This window comes from Caretta caretta, chromosome 9 (assembly GCF_965140235.1).
Source record: "Caretta caretta isolate rCarCar2 chromosome 9, rCarCar1.hap1, whole genome shotgun sequence".
In the NCBI taxonomy this organism is placed as follows: Eukaryota; Metazoa; Chordata; order Testudines; family Cheloniidae; genus Caretta; species Caretta caretta.
Window position 1 is genome coordinate 16828429 of NC_134214.1, and position 19972 is coordinate 16848400.

General features: G+C 43.1%; 2 protein-coding genes, 1 long non-coding RNA gene and 1 other non-coding gene across 6 annotated transcripts in view; 2 read left to right on the forward strand and 2 right to left on the reverse strand.

The window, feature by feature from the left end:
- The window catches only part of SKIL (SKI like proto-oncogene), a 34825-nt gene extending 34634 nt beyond the window's left edge, over positions 1-191 (reverse strand). For 2 of the 3 annotated variants that reach the window (XM_048864165.2, XM_048864164.2), the window contains exon 1: positions 85-191. The gene's annotated coding sequence lies outside the window, so the exon portion shown is untranslated. The remainder of the gene's footprint in view (positions 1-84) is intronic. The other variant, XM_048864167.2, reaches the window with a different exon arrangement.
- Positions 192-591: 400 nt separating this feature from the next.
- Positions 592-7102, forward strand: LOC125642545 (uncharacterized). The gene is made up of 2 exons (XR_007358432.2): positions 592-1415; positions 5220-7102. It is a non-coding gene; the product is annotated as an uncharacterized LOC125642545 (long non-coding RNA).
- Positions 7103-10940: 3838 nt separating this feature from the next.
- TRNAV-AAC (transfer RNA valine (anticodon AAC)) lies at positions 10941-11013 on the forward strand. Its single transcript has one exon. It is a non-coding gene; the product is annotated as a tRNA-Val (tRNA).
- Positions 11014-16082: 5069 nt separating this feature from the next.
- PRKCI (protein kinase C iota) overlaps positions 16083-19972 on the reverse strand; it is a 46123-nt gene continuing 42233 nt past the window's right edge. The window contains exon 18 of the mRNA XM_048863906.2: positions 16083-19041. Within this exon, the coding sequence (XP_048719863.1) occupies positions 18954-19041 (88 nt within the window). The 3' untranslated portion in view covers positions 16083-18953. The remainder of the gene's footprint in view (positions 19042-19972) is intronic.

A 19972-nucleotide genomic window follows, 5' to 3' on the forward strand; every position in this document is an offset into this window, starting at 1 on the left:
CCCCAGCCTCCTCCCGCCACCCCCGGGGCGCTCTGCCCTCCGCGTCTGTGGCAGGTCCCCTCACCCCGCCGCCCGGGGGCTCACCCTGCATCGTGGGGTCTCCGACACCCCAACAGTAGAGCAGAAGCCGCGCACGCACCGCCCACTCGTGACCTCACTGCGGAGACGGCGGCGCGCGGGCACCAACCCGGCGGGCGCGCGCCCTCGCCTCCAGCCCCGCCTACTGTCTGGGGTAGCGCCGCGGTTGCGGCGAGCGGCTCCCCCTCCCCCGCGAGCGAAAAGCTGGTGGAATGAAGCCAGGGGCTCCTCCTCCTCCCTCCTCTCCACACGGAGAGCTCCCGTCCCACTGCGCAGCGCTTTCCCCACGCCGGGCACCCCCACGCGCCCATAAGGCCTTCTCGCCCCCTTCCGTGACCCCACGTTCCCCCAGGGAGCGCGCCGCGCCCCCAGGGCCCTTCCCTGAGAGAACCCTACGCTCCTCCAGGGACCCCCCCCACTTCCGTGAGTGACCTCAGCTCCCCCCCACCCCCCCCCGAGACCCAGCCGCCTTTCGTGAGTACCCTCAACGCTCCTACGGGGATCCCCCCCCCACCGCTGAGAGACCCCGCCCCTTGTGAGAAAAATCCCCACGATCTCACAGGGACCCCCCAACCCATCAGAGGGACCACACCCCCTCTGAGACCCCCACTCTCGCACAGACACCCTCCCCCTCCTTCACAGAAACCTCCCCCTTCCATGAGAGAGCCCCATGCTCCCCCCGAGGCCCCACCTCTACTGTGAGGAACCCCCAGCCTCCCACAGGGACTCCTCATCCCTCAAGGGTCTCTCAGGGGTTCCTGCCACACGGTGAATCTATCCCCCACAGCAGCCTTCTGCTCCCCTCCTCCTTCGCTCCCAGAGACCCCAGCCTCTTCTCACCCCAGGCCTCGCACTGCCCAGTGAGCCCTGACCTCCACAGAGACCCCCTTCTCCCACAGCCAGCTCTACCCTCACTCAGAGGCCCCTCACCCCACAGAGACGCTCTCAACCCTCCCCCAGCCAGAAACTCACCTCACAGGTATCCCACTTCTCAGCAAGAGCTCTGTCTGCACCCCCAAGGGAGACCTTCTCCCACAGAGTCCCTTCCCCCAGGTGTTTCCCTCCAGAGAGTCCACCTTCCCACAGAGAGCCTGTTCCTACTTCACCATAATCTCCCCACCCAGATACCTTCCCTCTGACTCCTAAACAAAGCCCATCTCCTTCCCCACTGCCCATGGCAACAAGCCCCCAAGAAGCCCTTCCAGGGCCCTCCTCACAGATGCTTCCCCTCCACCAAAATGACCCCCTCCTTACTTTCCCCACACATACAATGCAGCTCCCCTTTTCTTCCATTGTGAGACAAACATGGAGACCTGGGTGAAGGACTGGAATCTGGGGTGAGCCTGGGCTGTTACAGCAGGGATAAGAGGGAGAGAAGAGAGAACGCAGGGGAAATCAAATCGGTATCTTAGATGTCTGTATACTAATGCAAGGAGTATGGGGAATAAGCAGAAAGAACTAGACATGCTAGTCAATGAACATGAATGACATAGTTGATGTCTCAGAGAGTTGGTGGGATAATATACATGACTGGAATATTTGATATAGAAGGGTACAGCTTGCCCAGGAAGGATAGGCGGGGGAAAAAAGAGAGGAGGTGTTGCCTTATATATAAAAAATGTATACACTTGGACTGAGGGTGAGATGGAAATAGGAGACACTTGTTGAAAAGTCTCTGGGTAAGCATAAAAGGTAAAAAATAAGGGTGATGTCATGGTAGGGGTCTACTACAGACCACCTACCCAGGAAGAGGAGGTGGATGAGGCTTTTTATAAGTGACTAACAAAATCATCCAAAGCACAGAACTTGGCGGTGATGGAGGACTTCAACTATGTAGACAGCTGTTGGCAAAATAATACTGCAGGGCACAGATTATCCAACCAAGTTCTTGGAATGTATTGGAGACAATTTTTTATTTCAGAAGGTAGGGAAAGCCACTCAGGAAGAAGCTGTTCTATACTTGATTTTAACAAATAAGTGAGAATTTGAAAGTGGAAGGCAGCTTAGGTAAAAGTAATCATGAAATGATAGAGTTCATTATTCTAAGGCAGGGGTCGGCAGCCTTTCAGAAGTGGTGTGCTGAGTCTTCATTTATTCACTCTAATTTAAGGTTTCATGTGCCAGTAATACATTTTAACGTTTTTAGAAAGTCTCCCTCTATAGGTATATATTATGTAACTAAACTATTGTTGTATGTAAAGTAAACAAGGTTTTTAAAATGTTTAAGAAGCTTCATTTAAAATTAAATTAAAATGCAGATCTTATCAGTTTAGTGCCGTGGTTCTTAACCTGGGGTGCGAGACATGCGAGATTTTTTTTAGAAGGTAAATCATCGAAAACACAAATTAAGCACAGGCACATAATTACAACTACTTTGTTTCATCAAACCTATGTATTTATTAACATTATACATTTTTTAATGATTACTGTAATATACAAAGTTTTTAAGTTTTCAAGTTTTTAAGCTAATTGTAGTGTAATTTTTTATAAGGGGTGAGAGAACATATTTTGAGAACTCCAGACCATCAGCGGGCTGAGCGGGGCCAGGTGTAGTGTATTAAATTGCTTCCCATAGGAACGTGCTATTTACAGTGTACTACTTATGGCGGCCAGTCCTGGTGCTCTGAGCGGCATGGTAAGGGGATGGGGAACAGGGGTGGTTGGATAGGCGTGGGAGTCCCGGGGGGCCTGTCAGGGTTCGGGGGTGTGGATAGGGGTTGGGGCAGTCAGGGGACAGGGAGCAGGGGGGCTTGGATGGCGGGTGGGGTCCTGGGGGGTGGTTAAGGGTAGGGGGTCCCGGGAGGGGGTGGTCAGGAGACAAGGAGGGGTGGGGTTGGATGGGTGGAGGGTTCTGAGGGGGGCAGTCAGGGAGCAGGGGGTCCTGGGAGGGGGTGGTCAGGGGACAAGGAGCCGGGGGGGGTGTTGGATGGGTCAGGGGTTATGAGGGGGGCAGTCAGGGGGCGAGAACTGGGCCGGCTGTTTGGGGAGGTGCAGCCTTCCCTACTGCGGTGTACTGTATTAAATTTCTCCCCGTAGGAGTGTGCTACTTACGGTGTGCTACTTACGGCTGCCAGTCCTGGTGCTCCGCAAGTAGCACATTCCTATGGGGAGAAATTTAATACACTACACAGGTGGACAGAACCCCAGACCGGCGGTGGACTGAGAGGCTCAGCCTGCCACCGATCTGGGGTTCCGTCCACCGGCTCCTGCCAGCTGGGGTCCCAGCCGCCGGCCCCGCTCAGCCTGCTGCTGGCCTGGGGTTCCGTTCATCCAGTCCGGCAGCGGGCTGGGTGGGGGCAGTGGCCGGGACCCCAACTGGCAGAAGCGTGCCAGTAAAAATCGGCTTACATGCCACCTTTGGCACGCGTGCTGCAGGTTGCCGACCCCTGTTCTAAGGTGGTAGGAGGGAAAACAGCACAATAAAGAAAATGGATTTCAAGAAGGCAGACATAGAAAACTGGTAGGTAAGATTTCTTGGGAAGCAAGTCTACGGGAAAAACAGTTCAGAAGTTCACAGTTTTTCAAAGACAAAAGGGCACAAGAGCAAACTATAGGAAAGATAGGAAGTACGGCAAGAGACCACCCTGGCTTAACCAGGAGATCTTCAATGATTCTCAAAAGAGAATCTTACAAAAAGTGGAAACTAGGTCAAAATACAAAAGATGAATATAAACAAATAAGTACATAAGGACAAAATTAGAAAGACTAAGGCACAAATCAAGATTAAACTAGCTAGAGATATAAAAAGTAACAAGAAAATATTCTACAAATACATGAGAAGCAAGAGGAAGACTAAGGACATGGTAGGCCTATTACTCAACAAGGGGGGGAAACAATAACAGAAAATGTGGAAATGGCAGAAGTGCCAAATGACTTTTTTGTTTCAGTTTTCACCAAAAATTTTAGTAGCAATTGGACATATAATTTAATGAATGCCAGAAAATAGGGAAAGAATACTTTAAAAATTACTTAGGGATAGTATACACTAGAAGTGCTACATTGGCACAGCTGCACTGAAGCAGCTGCGCTGCTGTAGTGCTTCTGGTGATGACACTCTATGCTGATGGGAGAGAGCCCTCCTGTCAGCATAATTACTGCACCTCTGCAAGAGCTGGAAGCTATGTCGGCAGGAGAGCATCTCCCGCCGACATAGCACTCGTGTGGACAGCGCTTAGGTTGTTGTAACTTGCGTTGCTCAGGAAGGTGGCTTTTTCACACCCCTGACTGACATAAGTTATATCAACATAAGCAGTAGTGTAGACCTGCCATTAAACAAAGTTAGATTTTTTCAAGTCACCAGGGCCTGATGAAATACATCCTAGAATACTCAAGGAGCTGACTGAGGAGATATTTGAGCCGTTAGCAATTATCTTCAAAAAGTAATGGAAGATGGGTGAGATTCCAGAGGATTGGGAAAGGGCAAATATAGTGCCAATCTATGAAAAGGGGAATAAGGACAACCCAGGGAATTACAGATCAGTCGTCTTAACTTCAGTACCTGGAAAGATAATGAAGCAAATAATTAAGCAACCAATTTTCAGACGTCTAGGAGATAATAAGGTGATAAGTAACAGTCAGCATGGATTTGTAAAGAAAAAGTAGTGTCAAATGAACCTAATAGCTTTCTTTGACAGGATAACAAGCCTTGTGGATTGGGGGAAGCGGTAGATGTGGTATATCTTGACTTTAGTAAGGCTTTTGATATTGTCTTGCATGACCTCATAAACACACCAGGGAAATACAACCTTGATGGAGCTACTATAAGGTGGGTGCATAACTGGTTGGAAAACCATTCCCAGAGAGTAGTTATCTATAGTTCACAGTCAAGCTGGAAGGGCAGTTTTCAAGTACATAAAAGGTTGTTAGAAGGAGGAGGGAGAAAAATTGTTCTCTTTTACCTCTGAGGATAGGACAAAAAGCAATAGGCTAGAATTGCAGTAAGAGAGGTTTAGGAAAAACTTCCTGTCAGGGTGGTTAAGCACTGGAATAAATTACCTAGGGAGGTTGTGGAATCTCCATCATTGGAGATTTTTAAGAGCAGGTTAGACAACCCTCTGTTAGGGTCTAGATTGGGGTGGCCAACCTGTGGCTCCAGAGCTGCATGCTGCTCTTCAGAGGTTAATATGTGGCTCCTTGCATAGGCGATGACTCAGAGGCTGGAGCTACAGATGCTAACTTTCCAATTTGCTGTGGAGTGCTCATTGCTCAACCCCCTGCTCTGCCTGAGGGCCTGCCACCACTCCAACTCTTCCCCCGAGCCTGCCATGCCCTTGCTCCTTCCATCCCACCATCAACCTCAGCCTGGTCCAGTCCACACAAGAGATCCACTTCCTGGACACTACAGTGCTAATAAACAATGGTCACATAAACACCACCCTATACCGGAAACCTACTGACCGCTATTCCTACCTACATGCCTCCAGCTTTCACCCTGACCACACCACACGATCCATCGTCTACAGCCAAGCTCTGCGATACAACCGCATTTGCTCCAACCCCTCAGACAGAGAAAAACAGAGAAAAAAGATCTCTGTCAAGCTTTCTTACAACTACAATACCCACCTGCGGAAGTGAAGAAACAGATTAATAGAGCCAGAAGAGTTCCCAGAAGTTACCTACTACAGGACAGGCCTAACAAAGAAAATAACAGAACGCCACTAGCCGTCACCTTCAGCCCCCAACTAAAACCCCTCCAACGCATTATTAAGGATCTACAACCTATCCTGAAGGATGACCCAACACTCTCACAAATCTTGGGAGACAGGCCAGTCCTTGCCTACAGACAGCCCCGCAACCTGAAGCAAATACTCAGCAGCAACCACATACCACACAACAGAACCACTAACCCAGGAACTTATCCTTGCAACAAAGCCCGTTGCCAACTGTGCCCACATATCTATTCAGGGGACACCATCACAGGGCCTAATAACATCAGCCACACTATCAGAGGCTCGTTCACCTGCACATCCACCAATGTGATATATGCCATCATGTGCCAGCAATGCCCCTCTGCAATTTACATTGGTCAAACTGGACAGTCTCTACGTAAAAGAATAAATGGACACAAATCAGATGTCAAGAATTATAACATTCATAAACCAGTCGGAGAACACTTCAATCTGTCTGGTCACGCAATCACAGACATGAAGGTCGCTATCTTAAAACAAAAAAACTTCAAATCCAGACTCCAGCGAGAAACTGCTGAATTGGAATTCATTTGCAAATTGGATACTATTAATTTAGGCTTAAATAGAGACTGGGAGTGGCTTAGTCATTATGCAAGGTAGCCTATTTCCCCTTGTTTTTTCCTACCCCCACCCCAGACGTTCTGGTTAAACTTGGATTTAAACTTGGAGAGTTGTCAGTTTGGATGAGCTATTGCCATCAGGAGAGTGAGTTTGTGTGTGTGTGTGTGTCCCGGGGGGGAAATGGGGGGTGGTGAGAGAGCCTGGATTTGTGCTGGACATGGCCCACCTTGATTACCATGCACATTGTAGGGAGAGTGGTCATTTTGGATGAGCTATTACCAGCAGGAGAGTGAGTTTGTATGTGTGTGGGGGTGAGAAAACCTAGATTTGTGCTGGAAATGGCCCACCTTGATTATCATGCACATTGTAGGGAGAGTGGTCACTTTGGATGAGCTATTACCAGCAGGAGAGTGAGTTTGTGTGTGTGGTTTTTGGAGGGGGGTGAGAGAACCTGGATTTGTGCAGGAAATGGCCGACCTTGATTATCATGCACATTGTGAAGAGAGTTGTCACTTTGGATGGGCTATTACCAGCAGGAGAGTGAGTTTGTGTGTAGGAGGGTGGAGGGTGAGAAAACCTGGATTTGTGCTGGAAATGGCCCAACTTGATGATCACTTTAGATAAGCTATTACCAGCAGGACAGTGGGGTGGGAGGAGATATTGTTTCATGATCTCTGTGTGTATATAATATCTGCTGCAGTTTCCACGGTATGCATCCGATGAAGTGAGCTGTAGCTCACGAAAGCTCATGCTCAAATAAATTGGTTTGTCTCTAAGGTGCCACAAGTACTCCTTTTCTTTTTGTGAATACAGACTAACACGGCTGTTACTCTGAAACCTGTCGTTTTGTTCAGAGTTATGAATAACCTCCATTCCTGAGGTAATTCATAACTCTGAGGTTCTACTGTACAATATTTTGATTTCCTTGGCTGCAGGATGGAAATTACTGACTCCCCTGTTAAGACCCGTCACAGTTTAACCCTGCCATACGTAGCACCTCTATCTTATCACATTGTCAACCACCCCTTTACTCCACCAATTGTGCCAACCTTTGATAAACCTTCAGGTCCATTTGTCCCTTTCTTCTACAAGAGCTGGAATCACAAAGGGATTTAGGCACCTAACTGCCATTTTAGCTAAGTCCAAAATATAGATCCTCAAAATCCTTGTTCAGCTGCTGCCTGACCCTAAATGTAGGTGCCCACATTTCTGTTGGTGTGCGTATGCAAAGCCACTTCACTCCCAATGTTACTGGTTTGCTTGGTGGCCTAATGTATGCCTGAGTTCCTGGGGGATTTGCAAACAAGATGTGACCTTGCCTATTTGCTTGCAGAGCCTGGTTTGGTAGGAGTTCTCAGACATGCCTAACCTGCACAAAACACAGCCAAGGAGGAGAAGGTACTTTCCTTGTACCCAACAGTTGAATGGTTAGCACACTTGTTTGTGATGTGGGAGACCTAGGTACAAATCTCTATGCTTCTATGCAGGGACTTGAATACATGTGTCCTAACTCCCAGATAAATGCCTTAACTATGGGGCTATAAGGTATTCTGGGGAGGGGCTCTCTCAATCTCCTGTTGAAGCTGTTCCACCTTGCATGGCAACTTAAATTCCTATGAATTGTGCACTTAGCTAGTGTGTTCACAAATATGTGTATATTGCTGTCACTTCCTCTAGTTTTGTATGTTAAAACACCCCACTTGTTGCATCTGATCTTAAGCTTAAGAACCTAAGAATGTAAGAACTGCCATACTGGATCAGAACAAAGGTCCATCTAGCCAAGTATCCTGTCTCCAACAGTGGCTAGTATCAGAGCTTCAGAGGGAATGTACAGAACCGGGCATTTGGAGTTATCCACCCTTTCTTCCCTCCTTGCTTCTGGCAGTGAGCAGTTTAGGGTCACCCTGAGCATGGAATTGCATCTCTGACCATTTTGGCTAATAGGCATTGATGGGCCTATCCTTCAGGAACTTATCTTGTTTGGTTTTGAAGCCAGTTGTACTTTTGGCTGTCACAACATCCCGTGGGCATGAGTTCCACAGATTAATTGTGCTTTGTGTGGAAAAAGTACTACTTCTTGTTTGTATTAAACCTAATGCCTATTAATTTCATCAGGTGACCCCTGTTTATTGTATTGTAGGAAAGGGCAAATAACACTTCTCTAGTCACTTTTTCCGCACGAGTCATGATTTTATAGACCTCTATCAGATCCCCACTTTAGTCTCTTTTCTAAATTGAACAGCCCTAATATTTTTAGTGTCTCCTCATATGGAAGCCATTCTGTATCTTTGATCAGCTTTGTTGCCATTTTCTGAACTTTTTCCAATTCCACTATATCCTTTTTGAGATGGGGTGACCAGAACTTGATACACTATTCAAGTGGGGGCACACCATGGATTTATGATTAGATTGTCACATCTTTGAGATGGGGACTGGTACACTGTGTTTCTACAGCAGCTAATGAGGGATTCTCTGCTGATTGGAACCCCTTGGTGCAATTGTAATATAAAAATAATAAATATCTAGAACGTTTAAATAGTAGAAAGAGGCTCAGTATAACTGTGTATAAACAGTTGTTGCTGAGAGTAGAACAATAGTTCTGCCATCACAAAGCCAATAATGATTATATTTATTTTTGAAACCTAGAGAAAAGGAAAACCACTTGACCTTTCTATCACTAAAGGGCTCTGACAGAGATGAGGGAATCATGAATCCGTAACAGAGCATGAACTCAATTCCTTTATTCAGTGGTAGATGTTTCAACAGCAACACAGGATCATAATTTTACTTTTACCATAGTGTACAGGCCTATGACAGCAGAAAGGTAGGCCTATTATAGAATCATAGAAGATTAGGGTTGGAAGAGACCATAATGAGGTCATCTAGTTCAACTCCCTGCTCAAAGCAGGACCAACACCAACTAAAGCATCCCATGCAGGGCTTTGTCAAGCTGGGCCTTAAAAACCTTGAAGGATGGAGATTCCACACCTCCCTAGGTAACCCATTCCAGTGCTTCACCACCCTCCAAGTGAAATAGTGTTTCCTAATATCCAACCTAGACCTCCCCCACTGCAACTTGAGACTATTGCTCTTTCTTCTGTCATCTGCCACCACTGAGAACAGCCTAGTTCCATCCTCTTTGGAACCCCACTTGAGGTAGTTGAAGGCTGCGATCAAATCCCCCCTCACTCTTCTCTTCTGTAGACTAAACAAGCCCAATTCCCTCAGCCTCTCCTCGTAAGTCATGTGCCCCAGCCCCCTAATCATTTTCATTGCCCTCTGCTGGTCTTTCTCCAATTTGTCCACATCCTTTCGGTACTAGGGGGCCCAAAACTGGATGCCATACTCCAGATGTGGCCTCACCAGTGCTGAATAGAGGGGAATAATCACTTCCCTTGATCTGCTGGCAATGCTCCTACTAATGAGGCTCAATATGCCGTTTGCTTTCTAGGCAACAAGGGCACACTGCTGACTCATATCCAGCTTCTCATCCACTGTAATCCCCAGGTCCTTTTCTGCAGAACTACTGCGTAGCCAGTTAGTCCCCAGCCTGTAGCGGTGCACGGGACTCTTCCATCTTAAGTGCAGGACTCTGCACTTGTCCTTGTTGAACCTCATCAGATTTCTTTTGGCCCAGTCCTCCAATTTGTCTAGGTCACTCTGGACCCTATCCCTACCCTCCAGCGTATCTCTCTCTCCCCTCATCTTTGTGTCATCCGTGAACTTGCTGAGGGTGCAATCTATCCCATCATCCAGATCATTAATAAAGATGTTGAACAAAACCGGCCCGAGGACCGACCCCTGTGGCACTCTTCTTGATACCGGCTGCCAACTAGACATTGAGCTGTTGATTGCTACCCATTGACCTCGACAATCTACCAGCTTTCTATCCACCTTATAGTCCATTCATCCAATCCATACTTTTTTAACTTGCTAACAAGTTATGGTTGAAGAGGTGCCAAAACAAAGGCTTAACTTTGCTGAAGGATTTAAGCCTCCAAATTATTGAATATTATGTGCATCCAACTGTCCATGTTTGAAACAGATTCATTCCACAAACATTTGAATGCTTCCAAAAAGAGTTACCCCTTTTCGTGGGGTGAATTCGTTCCATTCCATGTGTGTCAGAGAAAAGAAGAAAACTTACCAAAACCTCTTATCTCCTTTAGTGCAGAACACAACCACTGAATACACTCATTTTTTGTCTCTTTAAACTTCTTCCCCTTTGTTCATCCACCTGATTAGCAATCTGAAATCACGGAAAAGCTTCCTAGCTGCAACAGAACTGCTTAAAACGTAACCGACACCTACACAACTGGAAATGTAGTGCACATGTCTCAAAATACTCAGCAAGGATGTTAAAATGCACGGTGATGTTGCAGAATGCCTTCCTGCATGTGAGGAGAGGGATTGGTCGACCTGGAGATATTTAAATCACCTCTGAATAACAGTTGGCAGGTCAAAAAGCCAATATGCAGAAGTGGAGCTATTCCAACAATCCAGGCACATGTTAGCAGTAAAACACAAACCATGAAACTCCGTTGGTCTGCCAGCTCCTGGAGGAATTGTGCACCATGGAAGATCTCACCAGGGCTATGGACTGAACAAGGGCAAGTTTCCGTAGTGTAGTGGTTATCACGTTCGCCTAACACGCGAAAGGTCCCCGGTTCGAAACCTAGCGGAAACAGTTTGCCAATTCTGAAAGATACTCAGGTCCTCCTGAGATTTGTTGAGTGCCCAAAGCTACCAATGAAGTTGGAATTCAAAGTATTTGTGATTGGACACCAAATTAATAATTGGTAGCACCAATGTCTGACTCTTGTTTTATGGGGGGAGGGATAGCTCAGTGGTTTGAGCATTGGCCTGCTAAATCCAGGGTTGTGAGTTCAATCCTTGAGGGGGCCATTTGGGATCATGGGCCAAAAATTGGGGATTGGTCCTGCTTTGAGCAGGGGGTTGGACTAGATGACCTCCTGAGGTCCCTTCCAACCCTGATATTCTATGATTCTATGAACCATATACCATGTGCCCAACACTGGAAAAATCTACAGTTGTGGTGGAAGAACACAAGCAGATGTAAGTATACGCACAATAGACTGATATACCCCTATCTACTTTCACCTACACTATGTGAAGCTATACCTCTCTTGGACTGTTTCCTTGGGAAAGCAGGAGGTGCTGTAGAAATATATGTGCTTGGTACAGGTGCCAGTAGGGGAAGGGCATATATACACAGGCTTGAGTGATACTGTTTTGCTGCAGGCTGAAAAACTAGCATAATTGAAAATGCCAGGGCTTAAAGTAGTCTCAAAGAAATGCTGAATCTATCATTGCCCAAAGAGACAATTTAATTAATATAGCAAAATGTTGGAGCTTGTTTAAACACGTAATATTTTTTTCTTCCTGTGAAGGGGGCAGGGAAGGATTTTTAATATTAGATAACAGAAATAGAAGGCATAGCAAATTGAAATTATTTGGATTTGCCAATGTGAATGCACTGCAGGACTATTCCAGCAACATTAGAAGCCAAGTAAGTATGGAACCAGAATGGCTAGACACCAGTGTCTGAATTGGTGCTTCCCTGCTGGCTGTAGGTCATATTACCCCTTCTTCAAGTATCAGTCAAAACCAAAAGTCAATGAGATGTACTTGCAAACCAAAATAAACAAAAATTCCATTTGCAATTCTACATGTGAACCTGTGTGTTCCCCACATGCCCTCCTCTGGACACATCTTTCCTAAAGCGTGGTGCCCAGAATTGGACAAAATACTCTAGCTGTGGCCTCACCAGTGCTGACTAGAAGAGGACAACTATCTCCCATTCCTTACATACAGCTGTTAATACACCCAATATTAATCTTTTCCACAGCTGTGGAATTTTCAATTTGTGATCCAATATAAGCCCCATATCCCAGTATTACCACCTAGCCACTTATTCCCCATCTTGTAGTTGTGTACATGATTCTTCCTTCCTAAGTGAAGTGAATGTGAACTGACAAAAGAAAAGGAGAGTGAAAGAAATAGAATTCAGAAAAAGTGGCAGAGAACGAAAATCACTGAAATACAACTTCTACCACGTTTCACTTACAAAGATTCCAATGATGTCAAAGCATTTTTAAAAGATGGAGATCATCCCCATTTAGATTTTTTTCTTTTCCCCTTCATTAAGTAAAATTCTTGTGGCTAGGACACTAATTAGTTCTATGAAGGGAACTTTGGAATAGTACTAATACTGTGTGTTCATGTAATATGTAGGGATTCAGGGCCCTAGCAATGGATTATAGCAAATAGAAATATTTGGGATCTACCCATCTTTGGGCCCGAACCTGAAGGATATTGAGGATGGGAACTGTCCTGCCTGGACATTAGTTTTCATGAATTTGTAAGAGTTAGCTATCCTTGTCCAAAACTTTTCTAGCCTTCTGTCCTATTGTACAGTTGGATGCCTGGCCATCCCATTTTTCTGTAAATTAATTCCTGTACATATAAAAGTGTGTAAAGTGTTTTGGCACAAATGGTGTTACATAAAGACATTTGCCTACAGTTCTTGTTCACAAGTTGCATTAAAAAAAAAAAAGAATTGTGTTTTTACTACTAACCTCTTCGTGCATAAACTAAAATTAATTTCTTAGGATACTAAGGAAACTCATATTTAAGGCAGTCTTACAGTGCAATGCAAAACCAGACACCCTCAGGTATTCAAAATACTGATATGTTTAAGTCTAAAGCAGCCTCAACTTATGTCTTTATGGGAGACCTTTAAAGGCAATACATAAATAGGATTTTTTCTGTATTATATGATGTATTGATATAGCCTGAAAGGGGTGTTTTTTTTTTTCAGTTGAAGTGGGATAACGGATCCATGTCTAAGACATCCAAGAGGTCCTACAAAAGTCATGAAGACAAGAGATGACGTGCCTAATATTTCTAAAATAAAAATAAGCAGAGCACACCCACAAAAATTTAAGCCTTCAATATAATAAAGTAAAAAAAGTACACTTTTTAAAAAACCCATTACAGGTCACCTTTAACATTCTTTAATGTAGTCTCTGGTGGGCGATACCTCTCACCCACACACTAAGAAGCGGAGAGAGTGAGACAACTGATCTGCATTTCTAATGCGTAAGTGAAAAATTTCATTCCAAATTACTGCCTGCAAAGTGACATGTCAATTAATGTTGTACTAAGACTTAAAATAAAAGAATCTTTCAGGTGAGCTGGTTAACACACATACTAAAACTGTTTGTCAAACTGCTAAATGTGTAAAAAAATCTTGTCACACTGTTTTCTGAATCAGATTCCATTCAAGTGGCACATTTGTGAACAAAGGGAGTTTTCTACAGAGAAATTTAGCATTTGCTAATGTTTCCTGATACATAATCTCTGAAATTGCCAAAATAAAATTTAATTGAACACAGAGATAAAGGACAAAAATATGCATTTTCTAGTCAAGCAAGTATTTGTTAGCATGTCCTTTTTTCTGACAAGTTAAAGCTAAAACAGTTGCTTTAGTAATGTTTAAGATGTAATATTATAAATATTGCAGTAACATCTACAGCACTTGACTTGCGTAACACGGTTGTAGGCCCCACTCATGGCTTAATCCTGTGAAGTGGTGCAAAGCTCCTAGAGGCAAGCTTCCGCTGACATCAACAGAGTTTAGGGTGCTCAGCAGCATGCAGGATCAGATCTTTTAGGAATAACTGTGTATCAAGTGCTTATTAAATAATTGATAGTGTAGGCTTAATAAAACTTTGTTAGTGTCCCCCAAAAGATTGTTCTAAGTGTCTTTCTTCCCCTTTGAAATAGGAGGAAGGTCAAGTCTTGTCTGTCTTTCTTGGTGGAGGGCTCTTAGAGATCTCAAATGTGTGCAGGAACATGCAGCCCTGAATTGAAGAATAGGTGTTGAGCTCAGAGAGCTGTCATTCATTATTCCACGAGTTTTAATTAGTAGTGCTGGCACTTGATGTCAATCTTACATCAGCCACAGGAGTATTCAAGAATAGTCCATGTGAATTTCTAAAGTGAACAAAACTTGAAGGTGAATTTTCTTTCTAGACACTGCAAAAATAAGCAGAAGCTTGTTGTTCTTTTACAAGTCATTTAGATCAATTTCCTCATCTGTGGGAAAAGCACAGCCAATATTTCTATGCAGAAGATAGACTATTCTGAGGACACATACCATGCACAAATCTTCACAAGTCCACCAGAATAGAAATCTGGAACAGTTGCATTACTTGTTTTCTGTTGTGTCTATTTCCAATGTACAGCTTGATATTCTTCCCAAGCCATCCCCAGAAGGTAATGTAACAATATCACCCAATTTAAAGATTTGATAAATTATAGTAACTAGAATGTTACAATGTACATATAAAATCGTGTTAGCTGCTTGACAGTCTAAGAAGAGACTGTTTAAAAAAAACCTGTGAAGGAGAAAATGTCAAGTTGTATCAATGTGAATCATATACAGTAAGTTATTTTTAGCAAAATGACTGAAGCCTGAGTTTAGATACCTCTGTATATCCTTTTATTTCATGATGGGACACAAGGACAGGAGGAATTGATCAATTTGAAACATGGAGGGGTTTTTTTGGTACTTGCATTAGTTCTCAGTACCAGTACGTGTCGTGGCAAAATATAGTTAAATACAATTTTGCAAGAAAATCTGTGGTTTCACCTATCCTAGCTGATGTCACTGCAACTCAAAAATCACACCTAGAAAGAAATTCAAGAGCAATGGTTCTCAACTTTTTCCTACAATAGGACCCCTGCAGATCCCCCCTTCCATTTAATATGGGAAGGGTGCGGTGGTCATAAGACACAGGTTGACAACCTCACACCCTAATCAATCATAGGATCACACAAGGAGGGCAAGTGTCTTTTGAGTCCTTTAAAACTCCAGGGGAATGCTCTAACATCAACGCTCAGCTTCAAATATTGGAAAGTGACAGGTTCTGAAGGCAGGGAGGACATAGGCTTGGACTATGTTTTGGTCTCACAGGTTAGGAGAAGCCGGTCAGACTTATCTTGAGAATGAGATGCTTTCCTGGTGAGAAAGAATGCTTTTTGCTTTTATGATGTTTAGTGGAGGCAGTTAGGTAGTGTAGGAGGTGGCTGCAGCACTCACCTAGGGAGAAGTAAAATTTTCCAAGGGTGTTACTGCAACACAGTCCACATAGAAACCAGAAAAAGATGTTTTCCTGGTAGCAGAATGGAACCTGTTTGTTGGGGCCCTTGGATGTACTCAAGCACACAATTGGGCTGAACTGAGTATGATCTGGCACTCTTAAAAACACAATATCCTTGCCATAATATCTTTTAATGTAATATTTTTGTAAACAGCACTAATCAAATTGTTTGGTTACAGTTGCAACATGATCTCCATATAACAGCTACAAAATTATCCCATTCTTTCTGATTTGAAATAGCACTGTAAACTGTCAGTTTTATCCCCAAACCTGTCATATATGCTAGCCGCTCAGTCACTGGCTAGCACCACTAAGTACTCCTAAGCCTTGCTCCTTTCTCTTGCACACAAACTTGATTCTTTTGTTGGGTCACTATTTCAGGACTTCCCTGGGTGAAGGTCTATGGCTACATAATTATGAAATGCAAGTCAGTGTGCTGTGGGAACTGCTTGCAGAAGAGACTTGGATAAAACTGTAGAGGTTCCAACTACAGCATACAATCCAGTTACATGAAACTATCCATCATCCTCTGAGTGCGTTATACTGGTGTTAATACAATATTCAGAGCCCTAATATAAATGTTTTATTTAAAGACAAGTAAAAAAAAGTGTGCACAAATACAGGAAATGATTACACAGTATAATGTTCAAAACAGTGTTCTAGGTGAAGCAGAAAAATACAGTAGCAACAGTATTCAACTAGAAGAGCACCCAGAGTCCAATTTGTATACAGAAATGAGGTTACTCCACATAAACACATGATCCTGATGTAGACAGTTTATCTTTACAAGATATAATAACCTACTGTACTTGACTGTCCATGCCTGATTTCCCTGCTGAATATGCTAAGACAGCCTCTACACATTTAACAACTTAAAAAAAATTAACAGTTAATGTCATGGCACTTAGAGTTTAGAAGAGAAAGTAAAAAATAGACTTGCAGTGACAATTGTTTAAAATATTTACCACTTTTTTTGTTAATTAAGTTGATACTAAAACAGAAGGCAGATCTTAAGGTTAAAATACATAAATAAAAAATGCGTAACTTCTGTAACATTATCTATAAAAAAGTTTTTGCATGAAGCACAAAAACTTCAAAGTGAGAATTCCATTCATCTTTATGTGCATGATGAAAATCTGAAAATGCACTTCCTATATGAAACTGTTTTCCACTGAATATCCTATGAATTTGAGTCACTGTACAGAGTCCAGTCCATTCCTCATGGATAGCAGCCTCCGAGTTTAATACCAACAAATTCCAGACTTCTATACAGACGACGACTTTACAAGTCAAAGGCTAAATACTTCAAGATTATCCCAAATTTAACTTGTGTAGTGGAAAAAAACCTTTAAGATTTAAATAGATTAAAGCCTAAAGAGCAGCTTCTGATTTTAAGGGCCCAACTTGAGACATCTTACAGGAACATTATTTTCATGAGACTAGGGGGGCCAGGCTCAGTACTTCCCAAAAGTTGAGGCACCCAAAACAGCTTGTCAGTTTTGAAAATGTAGCCTAATATATTTTTTAAAAGATTAGTCTTACAATGTATCTTGTAAACAAAAGTGAGCTAGGTACTGTACTATGGGCATGAACCACGTAGTGTCAACCTCTCTCATTAAAGCTACTAAGTCAGTGTATGAAACAGTTTAAGTGTACAAATGAAGGTAATTCACATCACCAAGACTGAAATTATAGTGTCAATGCACTATAGCTTTCAAGGGAAAACAGCAGCAGAGGGGAAGCTCATTAACCTTAGGTAACTCTTGCTAAAGGCTTGTCTACATGGCACTTGCAACTATATCAATGCAAACTAGGTACCTTTTAGAGCACACTAGCAGGGTGTACACAGTACAGAATATTAGTGCACTCTACAAATCCCACCCCCTGATGTGCTTTGCCAGCACAGTGTAGACAAGCCCTAAGGTATGCTGTGTTTTCAGAATAGTGTTCTATTAACTCTGCTTTTACTAAACTTAGCAGTTTAGCTTAAGCCTTTTATAGGAGAATTTATATAGATTTGACTGTCTCTTAATATCCCTTTTACTTAAAAATGTTTTAAAACCAAGCATAAAATATATTTGGCATCTCTTCAGCCAATATATCCCTCAAAGATTCAAAAAAAAAAAAAGTTTGAATATTTAGGTATCCATAAAGACATTTATAAGAATCACACTTCTGGTCAAGTCACTTCTTGTTTAAATTATTTCCATTTATTCCAATTTTTTTGCCAGTTAGTTTAAGTCCATTGTGGACACCTAAGATTTGGAAGAGCTTATTCATAATTGAAAAACACCAAAAAAGTTCAGGAGTCACTGTGGCTAGCCCTTCCACTTTTCAGATACTGGATTACATGAATAAAAAACATGCACTCTTTTTTCCACTGGGAAGAGTGAACACTTTTCCAACAGCATGGCAATAAGATTCTATTAATTTTACTGTCTTCTCCTTAGCTAGGCTGTAGCTATAATATAACCATTTCAGATCTACCAAAACTTAAGGAATAAATAACATGAGGTCCTACATTCTTGAATATTAGCTGCCAATTTCTGCTAAAAAGAATTCTCTGTGCAGATTTTTTCCTTTAAAAAAAGTATGAAGTGAGTTCCACTCACTTAAACTGACACTTTACATCACTTACAGCCCTTGCTGAAAGGGAGAGGCTTGGAAAGGCACTCACTTTTCACATAGCAAAGTGTGTGTGTGTGTGTGTGTGTGTGTGTGTGAGAGAGAGAGAGAGAGAGAGAGATACCCCCAGTTATCAATCAGAAGTAGCTCAGGAGTGGAATCTATTCATTCAATTACACGAGCATAATCTTCTCTTGGAACAGAATCAATGTTCCCTAGTCCAAGAAAGCAGCCACTCTCCTTCACTCTACCCATTTTAAAGAACTGCTGTCCTACTGTCATTTGAGTGTATGGGGGCAACACTACAGCTTCAACTGTAAACCTGAAAAGGTCAGTGTACATAACAAGGTTGGAGAGAGGCTTTAGAAGTTACCAGGGCTAAAGTCTTGTCAGTCTTGCTGTTAAAATGCAAGTATATAATGGCTTTTAATGCTGTTTCATTATGTGCCCTAATGCAACACATGCTCTTAAAGCAGTAAGAAGATTTTTCCTTAAGCAGACAGCTACATTACTTACAGCAGTTGAAACAGAAAAATCGCTAGCTGAGAGTTAGCAACCAATGGCTGCTTCTATATTAAAATTAGACTTTGGCAAGATTGTTGGAAGATTAACATTTCAAAAAATTTCTGCAGCCTAACACAAAGTTCAGCATGATAGCAAGTTGTAACAACCAAGATTAAAAATCTGACTCCACAGCTGGTGGCAAGGGTAAAATGTTTTTCATTTGATGCAAGTGCAACCAAATGGCAATTTGTTTATCCATGCAGAAAACAAGTGATAGGTGCAATATATGGCACAGTCCAGAAACGAAAGATCAGACACATTCCTCAGCTGACATCAAAAGAGGATTAATATATTCAAAGCCTTCAAATTCAGATTGGTCAATCTTCTTCACAATATCACTGTTAAAATAAAAACTAGTTAGTATCTTGAGTTAACACAAAATTGCTACTTGCAATATTACTCAACTAAGAGTATCAAAGTTGTATAAAAAGGATGAGGAAACTAAACCATAAAGAGTTGGTCTTAAACTTTAGAACCCTAAGGAGGGCTTTCTTCTGTAGTCCTCTGAGGAACAGGAGTCAAGAAGTTGCAGGGAAGCAAGCAACGAACAGGTGCATAAGAGAACAGGCAACAGCCCTGTTCTGGTCTTCATCCAGGCACCAAAGTAGGCCCAGCCACTCCATCTCAGTGCAGCAAAATCCTCACACAAACTTATTTCTCTGCCAGCCTCTAAACACAAAGAGACTTCTGGCTTCATACCACATTCTGCCCTCCCCATGGCTCCTGCTGTCTCTGCTCTTTACCAAAGAGAGGTGGGGGCTGAACACTCCATACAGATTTCAGACTAGCAGCTGTGTTAGTCTGTATCCGCAAAAAGAAAAGGAGGACTTGTGGCACCATAGAGACCAACCAATTTATTTGAGCATAAGCTTTTGAGAGCTACAGCTCACTTTATCGGATGCATTCAGTGGAAAATACAGTGGGGAGATTTTCCACTGAATCCATCCGATGAAGTGAGCTGTAGCTCTCAAAAAAATTTGTTAGTTTCTAAGGTGCCACAAGTCCTCCTTTTCTTACTGCATACAGAGGTACGAGGCTGGCTCCATTTATGAGAGCTGACTTGGCTTCTCCTGTCTTTAGGTCCTCCTGGCACAGCACTCTCTACAGGTCTGTTAGGTTAAACCCTTCTAGAATGGATGGTGTCTTAAAAAAATTAAGAAATTAGTTACTACTCCTCTCAGTGTATCTTCACTCAACTATCTCAAGCAAGATACTTATTTACAATAAGTGAGGGTATGGAACATTTGTATCGGCTGGTAGTGCTTACAA